Genomic DNA, 17807 nt, shown 5'->3' with positions numbered 1-17807 from the left:
CATTTCTCCGATAGAGGCACCGAAAATGGAGGAGATGATGAATATGAAGAAGATTGACAACAGCAACACCGATGTGATGAAGGAGAACAGTCTGCGCCATTGATGGCTGCTAAAGACGATTCTTATGAAGACGCTTTTGATGATAATTGAAGAATTGACAATAATTGAATTTCTGGTTTATCAAAGTACAGTTTCTGTTTTTTTCTTGTTTATTACAAAGTATTATATTCTATATATACATGAATACAACACCATTCAATTATAGTAACCGACAAAATGTAATTGCTGTAACTGCAATGTAACCGCTGTAACTGCAATGTAACTGCTGTAACTGCATAATAACTGCATAATATAAACATCCTTTCCCATACTCCACCTCAAGTTAGGTCATGGGATTACCGATGCCTAACTTGCATAAAGTGCTATTGAAGACCTCTGATGAAACTGCTTTTGTGAGAATGTCGGCTAGTTGGTCTTTAGATCTAATAAAAGGGAGACGGATGACCTTGCTTTCTAGTTTCTCCTTGATAAAGTGTCGATCGATCTCTACATGTTTCGTTCGATCATGTTGGACTGGATTTTCGGAGATGCTTATTGCTGCTTTGTTATCACAATATAGAAGACTTGCCTGTGTCTGGTGAAAGCCTAGCTCTCCTAGAAGTTTCCTGATCCACAGAATTTCTGTAACTCCTTTCGCTATCCCTCTGAATTCTGCTTCAGCACTAGACAGAGCAACTACCTTCTGTTTCTTACTCTTCCAAGTGACTAGATTACCCTCTACAAGAGTAAAGTACCCCGAGGTAGACTTCCTGTCGTCCCGATCACCAGCCCAATCTGCATCTGTGTTTTCAATTATCCATGCTATGACCATGGCATCTCTTTGTTCCCATTGGATATAATTTGGGTCTGACGGTGGAGGGGGTCCGGCAGTGATGTGGCTGAGCCGCCCCCGACCTCCAATTGCGACGTGCATTAACTTGCATCATTTTGTATAATTGTGGTATGTAAGTTTCTCTGAAATTTTGAGTGATGTTGGATTTTCAGTCTGATTATTTGCTTTGTTGAGTTTCTGGAACATCTGAAACATTTGTTCCATCTGTTCCATTGACATTAGGGTTTGCTGTGTTTGCTCTTCTGATAAATCTGATAAATCGACCATTTGCAAGGTAAGAAACGGTAGATGATGATGCCTTTTCCGGATCCAAACCCTATGACTCTGATACCATGAAGAATTGACAATAATTGAATTTCTGGTTTATCAAAGTACAGATCTGTTTTTTTCTTGTTTATTACAAAGTATTATATTCTATATATACATGAATACAGCACCATTCAATTATAGTAACTAACAAAATGTAACTGTTGTAACTGCAATGTAACCGCTGTAACTGCAATGTAACTGCTGTAACTGCAATGTAACTGCATAATAACTGCATAATATAAACATCATTTCCCATAATAATCAATTGAAACAGGTTAGGTTTTAGAATTATTTTAAGTGATTAACAAATTCCGGTTGATTTCGTTTTAATTTTATATTAATTGAACAGTGTATTCAATTTTCAAAAATACTTTTTATTGTTTGAGTTGATTGTTTCTGCTAAAGATTGACTTTTTCCCTTACTAGTAGTATGAGATTATTTGTTGATGGATTTATACTGTTTGATTCTCCTGAATTTTGTATTGCTCATACTTTTTGTTGTTTATCATTGTAATGAAACGTAATAATTAATTGTCTGAAATCTGTGAAATTTTGAAATCTGAGGCACACTACGATGCTCATATCTCGTCACTGTGCTATTCTGTATTACCTTGGTCAATGTGGTCTTCTGGTACGATTGTCATCAGAAAGAATTGTTGATTATAAGATGTTCCCATTTATTTTTGAGAAACGCTTTTGTAAGTCGTGTGCTCCTGAGCTTTTCCCACATCTTCAATGCTGTATTTTCTTTATTCTTTCCATTCCGTATTGTTCTTATTGAAGGTAGCTTTGGGAGTGTGAGGACAAGGAAGGGTAAGAAAGTGAACGTGAGGAAACACATAAAGTAAATGTCAAGGAACCAACTCATCCAAAAGCTTAAGCTGATGGTTGAGGCCCCAAGATATGTTATATATTCTAACACGCCCCATGACACGAGAGCCCTTTGGGCGTACCTGGTGCGAAATGTTCCAAGATGGTTGAGATTCGAACTCGTGACATTTTGTCACGTTGGCTTTTGATACCATGTAAAGGAACCAACTCAACCAAAAACGTAAGTTTATTATTGAGGCCCAAGGATGTGTTATATACTCTAACAGTAAAAGAGATAGTGGGTGAAATACCATACCAAAAGGGGAGTACAATAGAAGTGTAGAGATGATATAGGACATCTATAATGGAAAGTGTAAGAGTATTATGGAGCTCGTATCTTAAGTGATCTCAGTTTTTATATTATATAATATAGTTTGCTCCTACAAAATCATGTGTATTCTTATTTATGTGAAGTTGCATGTGACGTTTGCTACCAAGGGTCGATCAAAACAACCTCTTTGTTAGGTTACTTACATCCGACCCTCCAAACCCTATCTTAGGTGGGAACTACTTGATGACATTAGGGTAGTGGAATGTTGTTGTATAATTTGCTCCTATTGTTAAGAGTGTTGTGGATATGTTTATGGATTTCAACTAAGAGTGAATTGTTTTGGTGGTTAACAGAGGGCACTAGCACAAGCTAATGATGCAAAAGTAGAAGGGAATGTATTGTTTAAAGATGGGAAGTATGAGGATGCATGGTCGAAGTATGAATTTGCTTTACAAATAGCACCTGATATGCCAGAATCAGTTGAGCTATGTTCCATATGCCATTCAAACCGTGCAACATGTCACTCAAAACTGGTATTTTGTTGCTTGTTACTAACTATAGACTTATAGACTGATATGTTAGCTTGAGAAAGTTGGTTAGTTTTATGAGGACTAGAGAGAATGGGTAAACATGAAGGCTTGTGTTTAATGTGGCTGCCAGCAAATTAACTGTTTCATTGATAAATTAGGAAAGGGGGAGGTGGATGGGAGGGGAGAGAATAGTTATGGGGTCTAATAGTGAACCAGTTCCATCAAACATCTCCAAAGATCTTGAGGTGATCAACTTGGTTGAAAAAAGCATTTAGCATGTGTTTCAAGTTCAAAAGTTTGCGTCAATGACTAAGAGATGTTTCCATGTTTTCTGTTAGTTCTTTGTTAATGCTCTAGTTGTTCTTTCATTCTTAGGCGGTTCGATCTTTTTCACTCAGCATTTTAAGTTTCTTGTGTTTCTTTAAGATGGAAACTTCTCTGGAAACAAGACAAGCATCATGCATGGGATATTACACAGCCAAGGCTTTAGATTAAATGGCCAGGGCCTTAGATTGCACTCGAAGACAAGCATCATGTGTTTCTTTATGTTAGCCACTTAGCTGCCTTTAAGAACCGTGTGGTGGTTCTACCAGAGAAGTTTCCAGTCTCCTGTATATGTTCTTTTTAGCTGTCTAACACCCTAACTACATTCCTTGTATATTTCGTTCATTCAGGGTAAGTATGAAGAGACTGTTAAGGAATGTTCAAAAGCTTTAGAACTAAATCCAGCATATGTTAAAGCTCGTTTTAGGAGATCAGAAGCTTATGAAAAACTTGAACGATATGATGAAGTGATCTCTGGTGAGCTGCCATTTAGCTATGACATGTTTTCTGTTTTTCTTTTTGCTGTTTCATCTGAAAAAGGAATTTGAATTTCTGTATGTTGAGATTTTTTGCCTATTACTTTTGCTGCTAAATGGATCGGTTCTTTTTAATGTTTTAACCTTCACCTTCTTTCTCTTTCTCACCAATTATTTTTACTATTCTGATCAAGTCCTGCATTTGTCCCATTTTTGGTGGATTTTCTTTTCTTCTTGCAGATATGAAAAAGATTTTGGAGCAGGAACCTTCAAATGACCAGGCCAGGAGAAACATTGTCCAATTGGAGCCATTAGCCCGAGAAAAGATGGAAAAAATGAAGGAAGAAATGATGGGTAATGATTTCTTTGTTATGCTTTCACTGCTGCACTCATTTATTTACATTGGCTTCCTTTGTGATGATTTCTTACTGCATAATTTTGTCTATTTATTAAGTACTATTTTTCATGGTATCTTCCAATGTTAAAATATAAAATTGTAAGGGATTTCATTGCTTATCGACATTTGATGCTATAGATAGTCTTCTCTCTACATGTTCTCAGATTAGGTATATGTTCAACAACAACAAAGTTGTTATTCTGTGGCTCTGCTGTATTTCTTCCCTATATTGATGTTCGCTGCAACCTTCATTAGCTAGTTGAATACAACAAATTAACATAATAACAACATGCCATCACCTCAATGCCAAATCTATGCCGCCTAGGCATAGTTTCGAGGGTCGAATGTGCAAGACCTTACTCTTGTAAATATAAAATTTGTTTTTATTACCCTTGAATACCACGTAGGCGTTGATAAAAAGTACTTCAAGGTTGTGATCAACATAAATTTATTTTACTTGGTTATGGTGCGAAAATCTCTAAATTTATTAATCTCACCACGAGGTACAAAGAAGTGAAAACCAAAACTGAATAAAAAAGAGATTGTTGAGTAAGACAGTCAATGCTTTCCTGCAAGAGATAGCTTAATTACGGGCAATGCTCACATGATATCTTGGAAGTATATATAAAAGAGTGATTTAGCAAGAGAAAAAATGGATTCGACAATCAAGATCATCAAACTTTGCAAATTGCTTGTTTTATTTGTTGTCTCGTATCATCACATAGAGCCCATTTCAAGAGTTGGAGTCAGGCTTGGGCTGTTTCCTGACTAGAGTAATTGCCTTGCAGGCTTGGAAGCCTCTGTTCGGAAACTTTTAGCAAAAGAGAATTTGGCTTCTTTAGTGAAATTAGATGCCTTAACTCAGCCATGATTCATTCGAAGTTCTATGATATGGTTTACTTTTCCTTTGTAAGTGACTCGAGGGAGATCTGGGGAATAAACTTGATTTCTCTGCTGGAGACTCAGTAGCTAAGTTTTCAGATAATCATCCTCTATTAGTTCATTATGAGCACTGACAAGATTTGAATAATTTCTACTTCTTAAGATTTTGGTACCAAGACTTGCTAAATAGACCAGTACTGATTGCAGTTGCTTCAACATTGAAACTATGATGCTCATTGCTAATATACAACCCCATCATTTATTTATGCAAGTACTGTAAATATTGGAGCTGGTATTATGAATCTGTTATGCAACTAAAAAGGTTGTATTGTTCGTAGATACTGAATACCCTAATAGGAGTATTCTGGTACGACCAACTTTCTAATAATCTCTCCATTCTGCAAGTTTACCACATTTTCTAATGGCTATAGTACCTTTTTATTGAGGGTGGTGAGCTAAGGGAGTTACACATGGAATATTGCTCCCAATTTACCAATTTGTAATAGGAATGGGTTAATTTGATGGGAAGACCCCAAAAAGAAATATGGGACCAAACGCATGGGGATGGACTGATGGAGGTAGTAACTGTTACTAGTGCAGGAAGACATTTTTTCAAATTTGCTATGAGAAATAAAATTATGCACTATATTGGAATAGTTTGGTTGCATTTTGTTGCGTTCCTCCCAGAAAATGTTTATATGTACTCCCGCTTCCCCATTCCCTTTGACCAAAAAAATGCGAGAGCCTTTGTCGGTCAAAGTGGCAAGCAAACTAGCAGGATGGAAGGCGTATAGTTTATGGTTTGCTCTTTTTAACTGTAGTTTTGCTATTTTATACCATCAACTACAATAGTATATACTAGTTGGGTTATAAATATAAAGCTCAGCATGTTATCTTGCATTGTGTACAGGAAAGCTCGAGGAGATGGGAAACAACATACTTGGTCGATTTGGAATGAGTATTGACAACTTCAAAGCCGTGAAGGATCCTAACACTGGTTCTTACTCTATTTCGTTTCAACGCTAGTATACTTGATGCATATCTGCAATGCACGAAAACAGAAGCAGCTTTGGAACTCCGGGTTGAAACTTTGTTTGGCTCGTTTTTTTGGACAGCTTCTACTGATGCTCGACGACTAAACGAAAGGGACTAAACCTGCCACTCAATTTGTTCGAGTTAGCCTGCTGGTTGGTAGTTGTATTAGCAACCTCTTTCTTCAGAAACTGATTGCATTACAAGATTAGTGGTTGTCTCAAACTTATTTTATGCAAATTGCATTATGATGGCTGGAAGTTGCTTGTAACTTATGTTTTACTGACTGCAATGTTGTTTTACTTGTCATTTAACAAGAATCATTGCAGAATACAAGATCTTTGATTCGTTTATTGAGCTTTATGGAGTATATTTTTGTCTTTACTCGACATTGAATATTAGAAGAGCTATTGAATTATATAGATTGATAATGCTCGAGTAAAGAATGTGGTCTTCTTCCTATGTCTTGAAAACTTTAGTACTTAATCTACCTCAAAGTAGTCATTGAACATACTATAGTAGGTCTATTTGTCAAATAGATGTTAGTTGGAGTTATAAGCATATTTTAACCAGTTGAACGTATTAGTTGATAAGCCATTTATTTAAACTAGTTGTTTAAGTCAGCTGCTAAAAAATTAGTTATTGGTTATTGGCTGTTTATTAGAGTAAAGTAAGCCAAAAACCAAAAGCTAATGAAAAAAGTCACTAATTTTGACTTAAAAAAGCTAGCTTTTCAGCTAGCTTAAGTCAATAGTCATTTACTAAATGTTTTTTTGGCCGTTTGACCAGCCAAAAAGTCAAAATTCTAAAGCAAACCAAAAAAATCAATAAAAAAACTAATTACTAAACACAATATAATGTTTTAAGGGAGAAGGGTAAAATGAAGAAACCACTACAAAATTATGCCTATAGTATATAAAATTAGGGTAACATTTACCATTCTTTTATTACCTTCTTTTGATGAACTAATGTAACACTAAACAAACGTATAATGTTTAGTTACTAACTGTACAGTGACGACACTAAACTTTACATTGTAGCAGAAATTTTAAAAAATTCTTATTAATCAACCACTATAAATCTTTGCAAGTGAAGCTTCATCCGCGTATTAGCCACCTTCACCCAAGAAAATCACTTACTTCGCCATGACCAATGTAACACAATTTGTCAGCTAATTCGCTTTATGAATTCACAAAATGGCCCAAGAATATCCAAATAAACCGATAATTAATTGCTTTTTTCGATTTGCAATTTGCGAAAAAATTAGTGAATCATGTGACAACAGGCATGATAGTATGTCAGCACTTATGCAGCAATATATCGGCTAAGAGGTCATAATATAATCCGAGGATGCATCAAAATTACTTCAGGAACTGGTCGAAATATCACTAATCGCTGTCAATAGGTTGTACTCGCGTTCTAAAGTCCATGAAGTCTCGTTCTTATGGTTGATGCTGAATATATATTCTCGGAAGTACCCATCATACGCAACAATAGATATAGAGGCCCTGCCGAATGAAAAATGAATTGGTAGTCGTCAAATATGGTAGACTTAGAGCAATACAGAGATGACTAGACAGCATGATATACACAGTATGGTCGACATAGGAAAAGAGGAACGATCGGTAGCCGGTACAAATATGAAATGACACTAATACTAATGATAAATCGACATTTTATGCTCGACTGATAATCTTTGTTTATCGCTGTTATTTTGATCCTCTACTGAGACAAACACAAACACAAACAGTATTAACTGGGCTCCACGTAAGTGGGATTCGGGGTAGGATGTACGCAGTCTTATCATTGTAAGTAATAATAAAAATACCGACTTTCATCCTCTTAAAAAATTCGAAAAAACATGTCACATATTGAAATACATTTCATGCACTATAAATTCAACCATTACAGAATCAAATCATCAATACATAAATTAATTGATACAAAAGGTAAGGACACAAAGAGAGACAGAAAAGTGATCTTAAAATATTTGATTCGCATAGCTTACCTGAAACAAAACGCTTCTGACATAGAGGCATCGTTAATCTTCTGTACTTTGCGTATCACTGCATAACTGCAGAATACACTTAAGTGAGAAGAGATTATACAGGACATGAGATCATTCTGTAACGAAGTGAAACATACATGAACAGAGAGATATTAGAGATTAATATAATAATGCAACATTTTTTTTGTTCGGGTTAGGCTAGAGAATCCTTACAGGTAAGGAGGAAGAGGGAATAAATACTTCATATAGGTAGTGAGAATCAAACTCTTGTCACAAGGATAAAAGAGAAAGTCCTCAAACACTAGAATGATTCTCGATAAAGCAATAAATTTTCAAGGGTTCAACATGAAAGCTATATTCTTGTATCCTAAGCATTAAAACTAAAATTTGGTTCTTGTCTCAGTTGGAGAGCAAGTACCATTATTCCAGGTAAGATATTGGGTTCGATTATTAACTAGCCCTCCCCTTCCCTTGGTCTACTTTACCCTATGATATAAATAAATATAAAAAATAAAAGGGATATTCCATGTGGTTACTCTAAGTTTTTAGCTTTTCACGTGGTAGACAATAAATCCACGTGGTGACCCTAACTTCCAACTTTTCCATGTAGTTGACAAAATGTTAAATTTTTGGTTAAATGTACTCATTTCGACTGGATTATGAAATATGTGGCCAATTCGGGTGATCGTGACGTCTATTTTTGAAAAAATGGTCATTACGTTCGGGAAAAATAGCGTAAAGTTAACAAAAACACTTTCCTTTTGTCTACCATGCGGAAAAGTTGAAAGCTTACATTCACCACGTGGGCCGAAAAAAATGTGTCTACCACGTGGAAATTCCCAAAATAAAAATAAAACTAGAATCGTGTTTTGGCCAGACTCCTCGAAATTCAAGAAGTTAATTTTTTCCCATCCAACCTTAAGGATCCCCTTGACCTTTAGAAATTCCATTCCACTCATGGCCCATTTTAAAATCCAGGAGTAGAAATCATCCCATTTCTTAGTCTAGAGTTTCTTGGATGTCGCAAAACTCTATTGATATTAATTTCTAAAATCTATGGCAAAGAATATAAAATATACTATAACTCTTTGTTTAGGTCAAAATAGTTGAGGCTTAGATATGGTAATATGTCATGGATGCTTTCCTATTCCATGGCCAAGGAATTCTTATCAAAGAGCCAGAGTGCCCAACCCACCCATTGCCAAACATTCAAACACTTTGCTACTTGTAACGCTGCCATTTTACAATTTTTAGTGATGAACTTTATAAGTGGGACAAATTAACATTTAGTAATACTAACTACATCGATTTTGAAACCGACAACATAATAATCAAAAGTACATTTTTTGTTTGCAAAAGTGTGTGGACATACAATTTTCGAGATTAAGTGAGTGAGGAAATTAGTGGTTGAGAAAATAAGAGGTGGATACATTATCAATCTCTAAATTTAGCACCACATCTAATGTTCTTAATAAAACCAGTGTTGATACCTTTTCCTACCTTTTCATCAAAAAGATTCCTAGAACGAATCAATAAACAATAATTAATTAAAGAATATAATTTAAGTTCTCAAAAGTCATACTAAATGTACACCTTTTAACTCCTTCCGCAACTGCATTGTGTAAAATATGATGATGTGCAGAATCCAAAATTGCGCCAGGAACCATTGCACCGATAAAACTACTTGATTTTTTGCCACTGAAAAGAGTGTATGACAAAGAAAAATTAAGATTAAAAATAGTTACAAATGGCACAAACAGTAATGACACAAACATCTAACTTCAAAATAGAAAAAGGAAAAAAATACAAACAAAGTGCTGTCGAAAAAAAATACTGTGCCATTAATAAACTTGAAACCATTGAAAGACACCCATCCACTTTTGAATAAACGAACGTGTGGCTTATACACACACTAGCTCATGCATATACATATGGAACCAGAAGGATAGTGGACGGGGCATAGCATGTGTGGAACGAGAACATGTTTCAATTTATGAACGAAATTTAAACTCTCTAGAAAGCATTGTCCAATAAATGAAGATATCGTCATAACTTTTTGAATGCTCTCAACTATATCTAGATATTCACTATAAGAGAGAAGTGAATACGAAAAAGGGCATTTGGAAGAAGTTAAAGCACACACAAGATATGACTAAATTATACTACCTCATGCCAACGGTCCAATATTCAAGCGAAAGGAACACTTGGGTGTCTAGAAAGGCATCATTCACTTGTAAACATTTATGTTGTGCAGTAGCTATAAGCAACAAAAGATGATAGTCAATATAATCTAACCTTTTATTTGAGCCAGACCCAAGTACAAACAAATGAAGAGAGCCCGAAGAGCTTGTGGCCACAAGGAAACCAGGAAAATGCATAGATGGACCAAAGGACAAGGAGAATATTACGGATGGATAGGCACCCCTACGAAAACTGAAACACTGGCAAAAAAAAATAACTGGATTAGATAACGGAAATATATTAGAAGTGCAAAAATTGGCCTTTAACAATGCTCTGCTTGATATTCCATCAATTAGTTATGCACCATAATAATTTACAAGCACAAAGATATTCCCTCCATTCCTCCCAATTTGCCTCATTTTTTTGGGTTGTCTTACTGTTTTACCTCATTTTCTTATTTATAGAAAGACCTTACCACTTTCTTTAATCTTATTCACACATTTCAATTTTTTTAATATCATCCACACAATTCAATATCTCTTTACATTTAATACCAGATTCCCACACTAAAGAAAATGAAGATACCAAAATTTCCTTCCATTCGAAAGTAAGTGTGAGGAAATGTTTCCCTTAGAAGGTGGAGAGTTTATATCATTAGCAAAGCCTATTTCTCATGAAGAAACTAAAAATACAAACTCACCTTAACTAAAAGACCTATTAAAAGAATTAGCATATGTATTTCCAAAACATTTGCCTAGAAAATTGTGAGGAAATGTTTCCCTTAGAAGGTGGAGAGTTTATATCATTAGCAAAGCCTATTTCTCATGAAGAAACTAAAAATACAAACTCACCTTAACTAAAAGACCTATTAAAAGAATTAGCATATGTATTTCCAAAACATTTGCCTAGAAAATTGCCTCTAATGCGAGGTATTGAGCATGCAATAAATTTAACTCTCAAAGACTCATTGCTTTACAATGCTGCGTATAGATGTCATCCCAAACAAGCCAAAAACTCCAAAGGCTATGAGCTTAAGAGCCTTAGCCCATGTGTTTTGCCATCATAGATGGTGCCAAATAAAGAAGGTGCACGGAGAATGTCCTATTTATAAAATAGAGCCATTAATCACAAGACTATCAAATAGTTGCATTTAAGGGTGTTTTAGATTTCATTTACTGAAATATCGAAGTATAATAGATTCTTGTATATCATATTCTAGCTATAAATAACTTCATGAATACATGAACCAATGAAGGTAGAGATCTTTGGCATTTACCATAACAGCTATCAAATTACAGTTACCTTAGTGCCTTCAGGTATTGCATGGACTCTAACCATGGTTCCTTGTTCTGATGCCGTTGCCAGATATGTTCCCTCAGAGGAAAAGACCATTGCAGCCAGGGGTGATCGGTGAGCATCTATCTGTATCAAAACAACATCATAATTACACCATTATAAATGGATAATAGTTCTTTATGTTTTTGTCTACTCTCATTTCAAAGACAATATCTCATTTTTTCCTGTTATACATTTCTGGGCATCTCTCAAAAGTTTATTCATCAAAGAAAAGCATAAAATTCATATCAAGGATGAGTTAATGACGGGGAAGTGACACTAGAAAGGTCAACAAGATCTAAAAATATGCCAATTTCCAATTATAAATGGAAAACAGTTGTAGTTTCACTACATCGTTGAATCTGGTCAATGGCTGCAAGGTGATCCTATACTTGAGATACAAACAGCCTGAAAGGAACTCTACTCTTAAAAATAATCATAAATGAATGCAAAGAAATATCTTAACATATAAAGTAAAGTCTCTGTACAGAGAATATTCAATTGCTAGCTTCTGAAAATGATGATTGCATAAAAAGTGTTTTGTCCGAATGAGACCAATTGACTCTATGAACTATAATACCTTTTTATAAATTCAGACAAGTATTTGCAACGCTAGACTTAAAATTACAATCCATATTATGTTTACTATTTGGCATTACATGGGCTTCTTTAAAAGAGTACAGAACTCAAACAAGGAAAATGAAGCATGAAGGACTCCTGTATATTGATGGAGGTAGTGATGCAAGTCTCTAATTTCTCTCTTTCGATCTTTCATTGTTGATTTCAGGAGGAAGGTCGAGGAGGAAAAATCCAAAAGTGAATAGTTTCTTTTTTACCAAAAAAAAAATATCAAATTGTTTTAATGTATGGCTCCTGCTCTGTTATTGTGCTTAGCGAAGCATCAGGTAGAAGTTGCATTACAAATCATTTCATTATACTTAGTTTTAAAATTTTCATAGTTAACTGGTTTTTATATAAATAATTTTCTAGTATATCGACTATTTGGCCCCCCTAGTTTAAAATTCTGGCTTCGCCATTGTTCCCATTGTACTCCATTAGGCCAGTTCAAAATAATAAGACCCATCCAAGTTAAGTAGACCCCAAAGCTTAACAACCAACTAAACTTTTTCAGCACAAGTGTAGTATAATCATCATCATTCAAGTGGAAAATACATATATAAGGGTTATCATCTAGAAGTTGCATTGCAATCATCACAATAGTTTAGTTCAATTACGGAAGACTACAATATTCAATTTCTTAGTTAGATACAATAGTACTAAACTACTAATAAAAGAGAGATTATACCAACCTCGCAGTGGGACTGAAGCTCCATAATATTATAAATTAACATTGATCCTTTAGTTGTACTTGCTGGAAGGGCCAAGAAGCAAGCATCCAAGCTATGGGAGAATGCGCAAAGGCCTAAAATAGCAGCTCAAAGATTAGAATTCTCTAAGATGTTCCACAGTAACATACGCAAGTACACATTTCGTTCCCAAACGGAATACCAAACCTTAGAAGTGTTAAATAATTATCCATACAATACAACCCTTTGACTCAAAAAACGACACAAGACACCTAAATACATTGCCTATATGTTACAACCCAGGATTTTAGTCACTACTAAGCTCTCACAGCACTTATTATATAAAAGCAACCCATCTTGATAACCAGTAAAAGACCTTTGTTCTGGGCATAAACCATTAATGAACCATTTTGAAAGAGAATTGCTCAAAATAGCCAATCTTCGCCCCTAGGGAAATTGCAATATACCAAACACGAATATAATAAGGATGACAACCCAACGGGGAGGTTTGAAATTAGTACAATAAAAGGAAAAGGAAACTATTTACAATTCAAATTTCCCGCCGAAAATTTAATGTTGTAGGGTAGTCACTTCTCTTAGTTCAAAATTTACGTACTCAGTAATTATATTAAGTACCACTCCTAAAGTTTTGCTACTGTGAAATACATGCCTAACAATATTGTGACTTGTGAGCCACAAATTCCAAAGTAGATAAGCATTTTGGGTCAGTGTAAGTATACATAATAATCTAATCAATTTTGGGAAGAGGGAATTAGGTCATAATGAATGGCAGTCTCCACATTTGAAGATAATGCCCGGATCAACCATGACTTTAATTGCTTTGTTTATTTTATTTCTAAGAGTCCTACTAAATACCATTATGCCTTTATCAAAAAGAAAACAAACAAGCTGCCAAATCCTAGGAGAAAAATATCTCTATAGTCATATCATACATTCATAATATCATGTTCACTACTTGCAGATTTTTTTTTTTATTAAAAAAAAAAAAAAAAAAAAAAAAAAAAAAAAAAAAACTAGAATTTGCTTTTGATAGTTACACAAATTCTACTCAGGAACACACCTTTTGGATTCGGCACAGTATCAATTGTGCTTAAAATTGCAAGACTGTCTATGTCGTATATGAATGTCTTGTCTTGCAACAGAACAATCAATCTGCAACAGGAGATAGACGAGTACAGATCATTAGAGTGGCATTCATATGTCTGAATAGTCATTGGTATTAAACATGCATTAGTTAGGCAATGAATACATGTATTGAGTTAGTTGACCTGAAGTAATAATACATTCAGATCCGTCAAGGTACGAAACTTCCATCAAAAACACAAACAAGGGAGAATTCGGACAATAACGGGATCAATGCATGAAATAAAACTGGTGTGTGAAGCAGCAAAGAGCTAAATCACTCACCTCGACTTATTCAAACGAACTGCAAGAACGGAAGTCAAGAAGTTTAATTCTTGAAGAGAAGCTCCCGTTGTAGTATTAAACAAACAAAGGCGACGTGGAGATAAAGCTGGCTGAGTGCATCAAGAGCAAAAAAAACAGCTCATTACAAACAAATACGCATATTATCTGTTGCATGGATTATTATGATAACAAAGCGAAAAATATAGAAAAAAAACCTGTTCACCAGCTCCAACAATAGCAAGAAGACTAGAGCTGAAACGCATTTCAATTATACTGAAAGCACCAATATCTGGCAAAGAGACAAAAATTCAGAACTCTATGAGTTACTACAGTGCTACACTAGATGATAATGGCTCAAATAGATCTTCTTTCTATATAGAATTACACGGTACTAACGACTCCTTGCATAAATGCCTATCTTAAAGTACAAAAACTGCATGATTTGTAAGGCCTTTCCTAACTTATACTCGGTAATTTTCAAGTTTAAACGCGTGAAGTTCCTTACTTATTCCTTATTTATTCCTTCTTTACTTAATGATAGACTTAACAATTAGTTAGAGGGTAATGATATCTGTATTAGAAAGGAATATGAGTAGACCCATCTAAAAGAGAGGCTTATTCCTTGTACATTTTGTACACTTCTGTAGTTTTGTGTAACAAAACTAAACCTATAAGCTTTTGTAGTTTGCAAATTCTCTAGCTTTCAGTTTCAAAGATCATACTACCCATAACTTAAGATATTATATGCATTCTAAATTAAGAAGCATATCTTCAAGCAAACAAATAAAAATTGCAATAATACTCTCATCTTAAGCTCCAAGAAGAAAATGTTGAACTAAGATAAATAGTTATTTTATCAGTTTACCTCACTAGCAAACATCCTCCACCCGTATATTCCTTGCATAACTTTCATTGCATATTTACATCTTGTTTGAATTGAGTAAATTGGAGGGAAAGGAAAGGAAGTGATTTTGGAGGATTATAATTTTCTCTGTATGATACCACTTTGAAGGAAGGGATTAAATCTTTTATTCTAAACAAAAACCAAATCTTTTAACACTGTGTTTGGATATGAGGAAATATAGGAAAATGGAAGGATTGCATTTCCCTCATTTGGATGCCAATAAGGGAAAGGAATTGAAAGGAAGAACTCATTCACATTTTAAACAAAACAAATCAATCAATAATGGAGAGATTTAGAAGGGATTGCATTTTTCTCATTAGGATACCAATTAGGAAAGGGAATTGAAAGGAAGAACGCCTTCACATTTTAAACAAAAAAAATAATTTTGGCATTGGAGACTTAGAAGGAAAATACACAAATCTCTCTTACCCTTCCCTTCCCTTCCCTTCCCTTCCCTTCCTTTACATCCAAAATATTATCCAAACATAGTGTAAACATGGAAAGATTTAGAAGGAAAATAATATTTATCTTACTCTCCTTTCCTTTCCCTCCTAAACAAACAATGCAGATTTCCCAATTACTCCCTCCCCTTCCTTTCACTCCCCTCTCATCCCTTTTGATTCCTCTCCTTTCCTTCCCTCTTAAATTCTTATCCAAACAAAGCGTTAAACTATCATATTCACATACTACAGTACGTATTCAATCAATTTGTTTGCTATTTATTAATGAATTAAAATTAAAATTCCAACGACTTTTGATATAATATTTGTACTGTTAACAACAAAATTACCCTAAAAATAGAAACTTGATCATGCAAATTCCAATTTCTATAATGTGAACAAACAAAATTGCTCAATTTTGTATCAATTATAACACACAAAACCCAAATAATGTTGTCAATAATTTTTGAAACAATAAAAAAAAATTAGAACTTTTGAAAAAATATCTTGCCTTTTTCATAACACAATCTGAGAGTATTTGCATCAAATATTTTGAACCCAAGTTTCGTCCCTACTGCAAAGTAACTTCATAAACACCAAAGGAGTGAAAACAAGAAAACCCATCAATTTATTTCTATAATTTATAAATTACAATTTGAAATACATAACTGAAAATAGATGATGAATGAACCTGTAGTCTTGATTGAAAGAAGCACAAAATATTGGGTATGATGAGAGTTGGTTGGCCATGGTTAGAAATTGTCAACACTCATAAAAACAAATTAATGGATATGAATGTTTACAGGTGAATTCTAAGAGATGGAAGATTGAATTAGAGGAAACAAAAGGGAAGAGCTTTGGAGATAGTTAGTTGCCTGCTTTTCGTTGGAATCATGTTGCCGTCAAACAACGACACCCTATGGAGTTTTAAAACACTCGGTTTACCGAAACGTCTTGCTACGACACGGGCTCAGGACTGATATACGCAGAAGCAGTTTATTAGTACAAAAAACATTAATAAAACAATGTACTTTCACACTTTATGTTTTATTTTCTTTTATGGTTAAATCACCGTTATTCCATTTCTATTTTTAGTATGAATTTTGACTTTTTTGCCTTTAGTAGCTTTATCATATTTTCAATTATGCCCTCCATTACCCATACTAATTTGCCTCCCTTATATTAAAAACTCATAATACCATTCTCTTTCTTACCCTTAGGGTTCTACTTTTAACTTTCCTTAAAATTCGTGAAAAGTCAAATGGGATTCTTAAGATGAATAGGGGTATTATTATTATTATTATTATTATTATTATTATTAAAATGTCCATAAATCCATACTCAAAAGGAAAGTCTTTACCCGAAGTCATCTTCTTTCACTAAGGGTAAAATTCAGTACTTCAACGCTTAAAATGTTTACTTTAAAGCTATGAAGTTTTGAATTCTAAAACTTATTTAGAAATCTAATATACACATATTAAGTTTTGTAATGGCAACTCTAAAAACTTATTTTTCAAACAATTAATTTTTTTAGTTAAATTTTTTTTTTATTAGTGGGTTGGGCTGGAGGAGGTCGCATACATACCACCGTCACACAGGAGATCTAACTTCTAAGTAGAAATTCCAATTATGGAAAAATGATTTTTTATAATTACAGTGTAAGCAGAGAGGAGGAGAGGGGTTAAGTGAGAATTGAATTTATAACCTTAATTGAAAAATGCAATACATACTCTAACTAAGACTCGAAAAAATGTTCTCTTTTTGTGCACCAAGAGAATAGATGTGTTCAAACATGACCTATTAGACAAATTTGTCCAAATTGAATTGATTTCGAATGATACTTAAATGGAACATAAGTTTATGAAAGTCAAACTCATTTTTACTTGAATATGATTTGAGAAAATAAATCAAAAGTTTTGAATCACTCAGGTTCGAACAAAATTTTATATAAATGGACCCATGTGTTTTCGTTGAAGGTAAAATGTATTCGAAGTTGGCTCAAACCAAATGTGAATCAAGCCAATCAAACTATAAAAATAAAATCGATTAAAATCCGAAATTTAGATAATCGAGCATGATCATAAACCATTCGCGATGAAATAGAACTCACCATCAATAGAATTCAATTAAAGTATGTAAATTACATTGAATACTTGTTTATTATTAAATATAATATATGTTGATAGTTGTTCGCTCCATAATTATTATTCAGTGACGATGG

General features: G+C 34.1%; 2 protein-coding genes across 2 annotated transcripts; one reads left to right on the top strand and one right to left on the bottom strand.

Annotated features, from left to right (window-relative positions):
- The first annotated feature begins 1405 nt into the window (after nucleotides 1-1405).
- On the top strand, nucleotides 1406-6678 carry LOC130816167 (uncharacterized). Its single transcript, XM_057682827.1, has 4 exons — nucleotides 1406-2875; nucleotides 3547-3673; nucleotides 3913-4026; nucleotides 5862-6678. The coding sequence occupies exons 1-4, from the start codon at nucleotides 2810-2812 to the stop codon at nucleotides 5975-5977; spliced, it is 423 nt and encodes a 140-aa protein (XP_057538810.1). The 5' UTR covers nucleotides 1406-2809; the 3' UTR covers nucleotides 5978-6678.
- A 151-nt stretch (nucleotides 6679-6829) lies between these two features.
- Nucleotides 6830-16559, bottom strand: LOC130816166 (autophagy-related protein 18b). The gene is made up of 11 exons (XM_057682826.1): nucleotides 16278-16559; nucleotides 16098-16171; nucleotides 14458-14531; nucleotides 14243-14352; nucleotides 13896-13987; nucleotides 12818-12930; nucleotides 11475-11594; nucleotides 10287-10432; nucleotides 9585-9689; nucleotides 7992-8057; nucleotides 6830-7491 (listed from the first exon to the last, which is right to left on the bottom strand). Exons 1-11 carry the CDS (start codon nucleotides 16334-16336, stop codon nucleotides 7350-7352), a joined length of 1101 nt encoding a protein of 366 aa, XP_057538809.1. The 5' UTR covers nucleotides 16337-16559; the 3' UTR covers nucleotides 6830-7349.
- Between the last annotated feature and the right edge of the window lie 1248 nt (nucleotides 16560-17807).

Source organism: Amaranthus tricolor, chromosome 6, assembly GCF_026212465.1.
Source record: "Amaranthus tricolor cultivar Red isolate AtriRed21 chromosome 6, ASM2621246v1, whole genome shotgun sequence".
NCBI classification, from domain to species: domain Eukaryota; kingdom Viridiplantae; phylum Streptophyta; class Magnoliopsida; order Caryophyllales; family Amaranthaceae; genus Amaranthus; species Amaranthus tricolor.
The sequence above is the reverse complement of the archived record's forward strand: the minus strand, read 5'-3'. Positions and strand labels throughout refer to the sequence as shown.

Excerpts from the sequence above, each read along its gene's own strand:
- LOC130816167 (XM_057682827.1), top strand. The coding sequence starts at position 2,810 with ATGCCAGAATCAGTTGAGCTATGTTCCATATGCCATTCAAACCGTGCA. Across the intron at positions 2,876-3,546 it reads CAACATGTCACTCAAAACTG|GGTAAGTATGAAGAGACTGT; the intron begins GTATTTTGTTGC and ends TCGTTCATTCAG. Across the intron at positions 4,027-5,861 it reads AATGAAGGAAGAAATGATGG|GAAAGCTCGAGGAGATGGGA; the intron begins GTAATGATTTCT and ends CATTGTGTACAG.
- LOC130816166 (XM_057682826.1), bottom strand. The coding sequence starts at position 16,336 with ATGGCCAACCAACTCTCATCATACCCAATATTTTGTGCTTCTTTCAAT. Across the intron at positions 16,172-16,277 it reads TCTTTCAATCAAGACTACAG|TTACTTTGCAGTAGGGACGA; the intron begins GTTCATTCATCA and ends GTGTTTATGAAG. Across the intron at positions 12,931-13,895 it reads TACTGTGCCGAATCCAAAAG|GCCTTTGCGCATTCTCCCAT; the intron begins GTGTGTTCCTGA and ends CTGCTATTTTAG.